The 9,857-nt window shown below is 44.3% G+C and overlaps 1 protein-coding gene across 1 annotated transcript in view; it reads left to right on the forward strand.

Annotated features, from left to right (window-relative positions):
* The window catches only part of yata (N-terminal kinase-like protein yata), an 84,169-nt gene extending 78,988 nt beyond the window's left edge, over positions 1 to 5,181 (forward strand). Inside the window, exons 16-17 of the mRNA XM_070096532.1 lie at positions 527 to 632; positions 4,480 to 5,181. Of these exons, the coding sequence (XP_069952633.1) occupies positions 527 to 632; positions 4,480 to 4,616 (243 nt within the window). The 3' untranslated portion in view covers positions 4,617 to 5,181. The remainder of the gene's footprint in view (positions 1 to 526; positions 633 to 4,479) is intronic.
* Positions 5,182 to 9,857: the final 4,676 nt, after the last annotated feature.

The following is a 9,857-nucleotide window of genomic DNA, read 5'->3' on the forward strand; positions in this document are numbered from 1 at the left end:
GGGATGAATTGTAAAGGACCTGCCTAGTCTGGGCCAGCAGGCCTCCTGCAGTGTTCCTCCTTTCTTATGTTCTTATGTTTTTCAGGAGCATAACTCTCATGAAGGTTGTTGTCTAACAAAGTAAAGCCATTACTTGTACAGACTTTAGTACGTGTGCAAGCAGAGTAACATTACTGCACCTCTGTACGTGATTAAGCCATTACTTGTATAAACATCAGAGCATGTGTGTGCATAGTAAAGCCATTACTTGTACAAAATATCTCTACCTAATGTTGCAACCAGAACTTCAAACCACTATATTTATGTATCTCCTCGCCTCTACTTATTATTGCTAGAACCTCTAGCCACTACTGTGAAAGAATATGATATGTATGAAGTTCCTATTAACAAAAATTCTGTGCTGCATTTGTGTTGACACTTTAAATGTGTGAAAAATTATGTTGATATATCATTTATATTGCAAAATTGTTTAAAATTCTCTAAGGATCTAGTAGAAGAGCTAATGTATAACAAATATCTTGTTTAGGGTGTGAGTCGAGGTGTGGTGTCGAGATCATCTTCTCATGTTGTCTCTCCCAGCAAGACTTCACCTACCAGTGGCTGGGATGAATGGGGAGACCAGGACACTCCAGGTAAACTGAAGCTTTTCTTTATTTGTTCCTAAGTGGATATTGTTTTTCATTTGGTGAGTTTACAGTGGACCCTCCCTTTTCGTTGGGCTCTGTTTTTACTGATTTCCATTATCGCCAGGTTTTTCCATAAAATTATTGGCTCTGTTTTCGTTGCTTTCCTCCGTTCTTGTCGGTAGTACAGTAAAAATATTGGCTCTGTTTTTGTTGCTTTCCTCCATTCTCGTTGGTGGTACAGTACTTGTCTGTGTGCCGTGCACACAACCATTGACACACGCATTCTGAGGAGGCAGTGTGGCTTTGTTTATGGGTGAGTGAACATTGTCGCACATGCTCATAGGAATTATTTCATATTAATTCATTGTTTCTGGCACTTGTTTATTCTGTGTGGCTGCTAAATAAGCCACCATGGGCCCAAACAAAGCTGCTAGTGCCAGTCCTTTGGTAAAGAAGGTGAGAAACACAAAATTAAAGAAAGAAATCATTGAAAAATGTGAATGTGGCTTACGTGTGATTGACATCGCGAGGATATACGGCAAGCCTTCATCAACCATCAGTTCCATCGTAGCAAAGAAAAACAAAATCAAGGAAGCTGATGTTGTGAAAGGGGTAAAAGTGATAACAAAACAGAGATCACAAACACTGGGAGATGTCGAAAAATTGTTGTTGGTTTGGATCAACGAGAAACAGTTAACGGGAGATAGTATTGTGCAGTCGATGATTTGGGAAAAGGCAAAGCAGTTGCATGCTGATCTCGTAAAGAAAATGCCTGGCCCATGGCTGGGCTCGGAGAGTAGATAAACTCTCGAAACTCTTCTTCAAAGGTTTAATGAGTGCTGATGTTAGTGAATTTAAGGGCAGCAACGGCTGTTTCAAAAAATTCGAGAAGCGTAGTGGCATACACAGTGTGGTAAGGCATGGTGAGGCTGCTAGTTCTGACACAAAAGCGGCTGAGAACTTTGTACAGGAGTTTAAGGGGTACATAGACACGGAAGAATTCCAACCCTAACAAGTGTTCAGTTGTGACAAAAGAGGCCTCTTTTGGAAGAAAATGCCAAAGAGGACCTTCATCACACAGGAGGAAACGGCACTCCCAGGACACAAGCCTATGAAAGACAGGCTAACTCTCATGTTTTGTAGTAATGCTAGTGGGGATTGCAAAGTGAAGCCTTTACTGGTTTATCGCTCTGAAAATCACTCTGAAAATCTCTCAAACCAACCTTTGCTGGCCTTAAAATCACAAGCATCACCACTCGTTGCAGGCATTTTCTTTACGAGATCGTCATTCAACTGCCTTGCCTTTTCACACATTATCGACTGCGTAATACTATCTCCTGCTAACTGTTTTTGGGTAATCCACACCAACAATAACCTTTCCACTTCTTCGAGAGTTTGCGATCTCTCTTTTTGTCAGCATATCTACCCCTTTTGCAACAACAGCACGCTTTATTTCCTTTCCCATCGCCATGATCGAAGTGATGGTTGAATGGGGTTTGCCATACATCCTGGCAAACTCTGTAACACGCACTCCACTCTCATATTTTTCAATGATTTCTCTCTTGAATTCGATCGTGTTCCTCACTTTCTTTACCAAAGGGCTGGCACTAGCTTTCCTTGGGCGCATGGTGACTTATTTTGCAGTTGCAAGCACAAAAAACAATGGATTATGAAATGTATGAACTCGTGGGGTGATGGTCACGCGCTGGTAAGCAGTGGCACACTGAGTGTGAATGGTGTGGGAGACTGGCTTTGTGTGTGCGCTGACAGGCGAATGTGTACCGGACGGTCGCCGAATCACGAGTCCAATCACGAACTGCGAAGCTAAATTTTGGCAAAAAAACTTGCCAAAAGTCGGATTTACGAAAGTCATGGCCAACGAAACGTGGGGTCCACTGTACTGTACTGTACAGTTACTGTACCAAAAAAACATAACTTCTTACAAAAAGAAGATAAATGCAGTTCCAGACACTACAACTATGCCAGGTGTGAGAAGCTTGAGGGAGAGGTTACATCATTGAATACAACACTTTGAAGAACATCAGAAGCAGTTGAGGGACTTGGAAGTTGATGTCCTAGGGAAGAGAAACACTCTGCTAGATGGCTATTTTTTAATGTTTCTTCCATTGCCATCTGCTTGAATAGCAATTGTTTTTGTTGTAGCAGTCTCTCCTTGATTTTATGCACTGACCTGGTTTCTTGTTCTGTTATGAATGCATGCTGCTCTAGTCCTTCAATAAGTCTGTCACACATTTTCACCACTGTCGGCATCTTTTCCACTGTGTTAAAATGTCATCATGATCATCACTATTATCGTCAAGATTACCTTGATTCAAAACCATTTTACCTATTTCACCATCAGTCACTGAATGAACAACAGGAGCATCAGTGTCGATGTCAAAAACTTCTTTGATATCCACTTCTTCCAGGTTGCTGATAAACTCTGAAGGTATACTGTTGCATATGTAAGGAAATCTATCATCTTTTTCTCACTTGACATTCATTATTTTTTAAACTCATCACTTTGTCCATCATCATCACTCATCATAGTTGCAGACCAGAGGTTGTGCCAGGCATGTGCAAGGGTGTCTTTAGTTACATGATTCATGGAATTGTCAGCTGCATATCGAAGCTCTCCACACCCACACCTCTTTTCACAGCTGCCAGCATGCTGTTCAGGAAATTGTCTTTATATTTTGTCTTCATTGATCTAAGGATGCCTTGGCCACATGACTGAATTAATGAAGTCTCATTTGGGGGAAAATACATGCCATAAACATTATTTTTTGATGAGAAGTTCAGGTGGAGGATGAGTGGAACAGTTGTCAAGGAATACCAAAATCTTTCACTTGGCATCCAGTCTGGCTTCCCTGCGCTGGGCACAAGTTACTGGTACAAAATATTTGCGAAACTAATCAGGAAAGCTGTTCCTGGAGAAACCCCGTGCCCTTTTGCTAGCATAATAATGGACTCGTAAGGTATTCACACCCTTAAAACAGCGAAGGCGCAGCCTTTTCCCAACCATCAATTCTTGATGGACTGAACACATCGACTCCAGGCTGAGGGACTGATTACCTCATTCTCCTCCTCTCCTTACGCCTTCCTCTTTGTATTGGACTGATGAAGCCACTGATGAAACCTTCTGTTCCTATTCCAACCCTCTTCAACCCCCCCCCCCCCCCAACTACTCATACTTGTACTAGCCCATCTTTCTGCCAATAGTTGCTTATATCTCACCCTAACTTCCTCCTCCCTAAGTTTATACACTTTCACCTCTCTTACGTGTTGTTGTCATTTTCTTTTTGTACCGGAGTTAGTAATTATTCAAATTACAACTGGGATTCTGGCTATCCTGCCTGTGATGCTGTTGGTTGTAGGAAACATTGGTCACACCAGACTCTCACATGGTCATCTTATTGGGAAGCACTCAGTGTTTCTCTTGTGAAATTGTCATCTTGTTGACTTTGCAACATCTTTTGATTGTACTGTTTATCAGAATGCACAATAACTTTGCTTTTTACCTCTGATTCAATATACATACTTTTTTTTCCTCCTCTCTGACAGTCTTAACGTTTAATGTAGAATCTCTATGTTTTAATTGAAAGTGATTTTCTGCACTGTCATGATGTCCCCTCTTTACCCTTGTGCTCATTTCCAGTATTTGTTTGCACATCATTCCATCTTACCATCCACCTCATCTGCTATTCACTGCTGAATGATTTGCATAGTTTAGTGCTTTTCTGCAATATAATAATTTGTAACATGAGAAACTATAACTTCATATATTTCAGTGTTTGGTTGACTATCCTCAAAAAAATATTATAATTAGTCATCTGAGTGTCTTTTCTTTCAGTGCTTAGTAACCTTGGTACCAAAGGAGATGAGCAGCGTAGACAACGGGAAGAAAAGAAGCAACAGAGACAGAGAGAGATTGAAGCTAAACGAGCAGCTCGTGCTGGACCCATGAAACTGGGTGCAAAGAAAATCTGAAATACATCTCTAGGAAATAGTCAGAGTTGCTTACTAATATTGTTCAAGAACAGGTCTAGATGATGTATTGCAACTGAGATGAAAGATCTTAATTTTAGAATTTTTATTTACTTGTAAATACATTTTTTTTTACATCAATGCTTTGATAATATCCTTAAAACTTTCATAGTGATATGTAAAAGATACTGTATTTTTATAGCACTCCTATTATTGTATTCTGGTAACCTAACTATTTCTAGTATTGAGAAATGAAATGTGTATGTAGAATATTCTTGAAAACCTTTATGCTATACATTTCTCCTTTGAGGACCTTAATAAAATACCCGAAGCTTTCATATAGAAAATTTTTTGTTTTGCTTTACTGTCACCGAGCAGAAGAAAATGTGCTGTTAAACAACGGCAGACATGGTGGCGCAGCAGAAGAAACACAGGACTATAAATTATAAATGCAGTACATACACCTGGATTTACAGCTGGAGCACTAAGGAACTAATCAACTTTGCAACAAGTCATCCCCACTGCAAATGTGTATAACATAGTCATCCTTTGTGTTATTGTTTTCTATCCTCTTCAAGGGGGGCTCCTTGGCGTGGTGAGGAGGCTCTTGGTCTGAGGAATTAGACCTGTCGGTCTACTTCCTCAGACCGAACCTAATTACCCCCCAATCCCCCGTTCCCTATCCCATCCTCCCCTTTTTCCTTTCCTCCTCCTCCTCCCCACCCCTCCCTTTTGCCCTTCCTTTTTGGCCTTTGGTTTTTTTTTTTTTTCTCCACAGGCACGCTAGTTCCTAGGCAGGGGAAAGGGTACCGGGGTCCATCCCATTCCGTTGAGGTTCTTGGCGGTGGCGTAGTTTGCCGTGGAATCTGGATTGCCTGGGGATGTCCTGATCCCTCTCTGGTATCCCAGAGGGTGGCTTTGGGTGTCTCTCAGGCGACGGGTGTATCTCTGGAAGCCACCTTTCGGATTCCGGGGGTGGTGGCCGAAGGAGGTATGCTTTGTGGCGGATTTCCGGCCGCCCTCTCTTTTGTCCACCGAGGTAGCTCGGCAGATGTGAGGTTGCTATCCCGGATTGCCGGTTTACTGGCATGATGGGTAGGGTATGGCACGGGTTCCATGCTGCATCTGCGCTACTTGCGGTGCTGAGGTCCTCTTGGGCGCAGAGGGAGATTTCTGGCCCTTTCATTCCTCCTAGGAACTATCCCTCCCCGGTCCCCCCTTTTTTTTATTCTTTTTTTTATTTTTATTTTATTTTCTTCTTTCTTTTTTTTTCTTAAAAGCAAAAAGAAAGAAGTAACCTAACCATGGCAGCCCTAGTCCATGAACCTGCTACCCCCGGGCCCCTTCTTGATACCGCACCCCGTTCTGACCCCGCCTCGTCTTTGGACCACTCTTCGGACACTCCTCATGCCTCTGTACCTCTTGTCGGTGCTGTTTCCTCACCCGCTTCAGGTACTGAGGCCTCGACTGACTCCTTCGATTTATCTGACCTTCGCTCTCCTCTGACTATGCTTCCGGCCTCTCCCTCCACGGTGCGGCAATTTTCGAATCGCCGGCCCGTTCCACGTTGGACCAACTCTGGTCCCATGCCTAAACGACAACGACAATTACCTGCTGATGATACTTCTCCACCTTCTCGTTCTTCTCAGAAAAGATCGACACGTCCTTCACTACCTTTCCACGCTCAGTTTCAGACTGCACAATGGACTAAATTCTTCACTTTAAGACCGACTTCCTCTACTGCCTATCTTTCTGACCAGAGTATTGGCAAGGCACTCCTACTCCATGTTGGTAAAGATATTTCTTTTCATGCTCTTAAGAGCGGTACGCGCATCGTCACCGTACAGAATGCTACCCAGGCTCATGAGCTTTCTCGTCTTTCCCATATCGATACTGTTCCTGTAACTATTGAAAAGCATCATTCCCTCAATTCTTGTAGTGGTACCGTCATTCTGCCCCATACCATAGTTCAACAAAATTTCCAGACATGTGGCACTGACATTCATGAACAGCTGGAACTCCAAGATCTCCCAATCCTCAAGGTAGACACTTACGTTCTTCCTGCCCGCGGGCGGAGACGATACCCTAGCAATGTGGCTCGTTTAACTTTTGACAGCCGTGAACTCCCATCCTCAGTTTATGTAGCAGGACATCGGTTACAAGTTCGAAAGGTGATCCCTACACCGCAACAGTGTAGAAATTGCTGGCGATTTGGCCATCCAGCGAAATATTGCAGATCTATCGCCGAATGCCTAGTCTGTGGTGCCGATGACCATTCTAATACGTCTTGCAATCGACCTCCCTCTTGCCTTAATTGTCATGAGGCTCACCCTTCGTACTCTCGCCGTTGTCAAGTCTACTTAAACGAGCGGGAAATCCGTTACCTCAAAGAGGCAGAAGGTCTCCCTTATGCCATGGCAGTTTCTCATCTCCGCCTCCAAAGGAGACTACCTCGTGTTTCTTATTCCCGTGTTTAAAAACGTCCCCCCACTTCTGGTATCCCATCTTCTGCACCCACCTCTGTGGTTACCTCTCCCATAGTCACTCCTGTAGCTAATTCTTTTGCTGTCCTCGGCTCAGACGTCCCTACTTCAACGTCTCAGTCTGATCTTGCTTCTTCGTGTTCTCTCTCACAAGCCTCAGTAGCGACGAGATCTCGTATGACACCTCCTCCCAATCGTCCCTCTACTTCTCAAAAGTCAAAAAAAGGTCCGTTAACACCTCCTACCCATCTTCCACCTCCTCATTTTCCCTTCCCTGTCTCTGTACCTGGTTCTCCCCCTCTCACTGGCTCGGTTACAAGTGTAGAGGTTCACCCTCCTCCTCGTACTGTACCTTCCTCCCCTGTTCCCTCCCAAGTTTCTTCCTCTTCTGCCACCTCCCAGGTTTCTGCCTCTTCTGTCCCCTTCCACGCTTCTCCAGTTCCCTCCACCCTTTCGCCCCCCCCCCTACCTTGGTACAGTCCATTACAGTTCCAATCTTTACTCATCCTCCCCCTACCATTTCCAATATTGTCTCCCATACGACGTCTCTGAATTCTGAAACACTTGACGCAATCTCTGAATATATTGCAGAGACCAAACCATCAATGGACACTGATCCACCCTCCGCTCCTTCTCTCTCCTCTACTCCATCTGCGCAACTCCTTTCTTCACAGCGCACCGTTCCTTCGCTGCTTGAACGTTTTCCACTGCCTCCGCATGTGGACTTTTTTAACCCCTCTAGTCCGTAGGAACCCTTACCTGCGGATTTCAGGTATCTTTATCATTGCCAATCATGGCCTAGTTACAATGGAATATACGCGGCCTCAGGGGTAATCGGGGTGAGCTTCAGATGTTACTCTCCCAGTTTTCCCCTGTTGGTGTTTGCTTACAGGAACCAAAATTACACTCTGCTGTTATCTCTCCCATCTCAGGCTATAATTTATTGTATTCTTCAGATCCTTTTCCTGATGGGACCTTTAATGAAAGTGCCCTTCTTCTATGCACTGATATTCCGTACCATCAGCTATTTGTTCGTACTTCGCTGCATTACACAGCAGCCCGTATTCACTTGCATAGGTGGTATACGCTCTGTTCTTTATATCTCTCTCCTTCTCAGGCATTATCTATTCCGGATATTGCCTTTCTTGTTTCGTCATTACCACCACCGATTCTGTTACTTGGTGATTTTAATGCCCACCATTTCCTCTGGGGGGGGGGGGTGTCTCACTGTGATTCCCGTGGCATTCAGTTAGAGGCTTTTCTTGCCACCCACCCCCTCCATGTTTTAAATACAGGTACTCCCACCCATTTTGATCCTCGGACTCACACTCTCTCTTGCATCGATCTCTCAGTCTGCTCTTCCTCCGCCGCATTAGACTTCACTTGGTCTGTTCTTCCGGACTTACATGACAGCGATCATTTCCCAATCATTCTTACTTCCCCTTCATATTCACCACCTCTTTGCATCCCACGCTGGCAATTTGATCAGGCAAATTGGAACCTTTACTCACACCTAACTGTTTTTAGAGAGGTTCCTTCTTCGTCCTCCATCGATGAGCTTTTACACCTCTTCTCGTCCTCCGTTTTAACCGCAGCTTCTCATTCTATACCCCAAACTTCGGGCAGGCATTCTCAGAAATGCGTGCCTTGGTGGTCTCCTGCTTGTGCTCGTGCAGTACGTTTGAAACGCGCTGCATGGGGCAGGTACCGGTACAATAGAACCACAGAGAGACTTCTTGATTTTAAGCAGAAGCGTGCGATCGCTCGCCGTGTCATCCGTGACGCTAAACGCACTTGCTGGCGAGATTGTCTCCACCATCACCTCTGCTTCCTCTATGAGTGCAGTCTGGAAAAAAGTACGAAAACTGAGTGGTAAATATTCTCCTGACCCGGCTCCTGTTCTGTGGGTTGTCAGTGTTGATATAGCAAACCCACTAGATGTTGCCAATGAAATTGGCAATCATCTGGTCTGTATTTCTCAGGGACTCCATCTATGCCCCTCATTTCTTTCCTCAAAGTCTGCCAGAGAGTTAGCACCCTTGGACTTTTCTTCTCTCAGAGAAGAACAGTATAATGTGCCTTTTACACTTCAAGAACTGGAGGCAACACACTCAGCTTGCCGATCATCGGCAGCTGGGCCCGACGACATTCATATTCGTATGCTACAACATTTACATCAGTCAGCCCTTGCAGTCCTATTACGCCTTTACAATCTTATTTGGTCACAAGGAGTTCTTCCACAGCTGTGGAAATCCGCCATTGTTCTCCCTTTCCGCAAACCAGGCACTACGGGACATGAAACCTCCCACTATCGTCCCATTGCTCTTACCAGTGCAGTTTGCAAAGTGATGGAACACCTAGTAAATAGACGTTTAGTGTGGTATTTAGAGACACACAACAGTCTCTCCACTCGTCAATATGGCTTTCGTAAGGGACGTTCTACCATAGACCCCTTACTACTCTTGGATACGTATGTTCGTAATGCCTTTGCGAATAACCACTCAGTTATTGCCATATTTTTTGACCTTGAGAAGGCATATGACACAACTTGGAGGTATAATATTTTAGCCCAAGCCCACTCCTTAGGCCTTCGAGGCAATCTACCATCCTTCCTTAAGAACTTTTTAACTGACAGGCATTTCCGTGTTCGGGTTAATAATGTGCTCTCCCCGGACTTTATCCAAGCTGAAGGTGTCCCCCAGGGATGTGTTCTGAGCACAACACTTTTTCTCCTTGCTATTAATGATCTGGCCTCTAGTCT

Source organism: Cherax quadricarinatus, chromosome 54, assembly GCF_038502225.1.
Source record: "Cherax quadricarinatus isolate ZL_2023a chromosome 54, ASM3850222v1, whole genome shotgun sequence".
Classification (NCBI taxonomy): Eukaryota; Metazoa; Arthropoda; class Malacostraca; order Decapoda; family Parastacidae; genus Cherax; species Cherax quadricarinatus.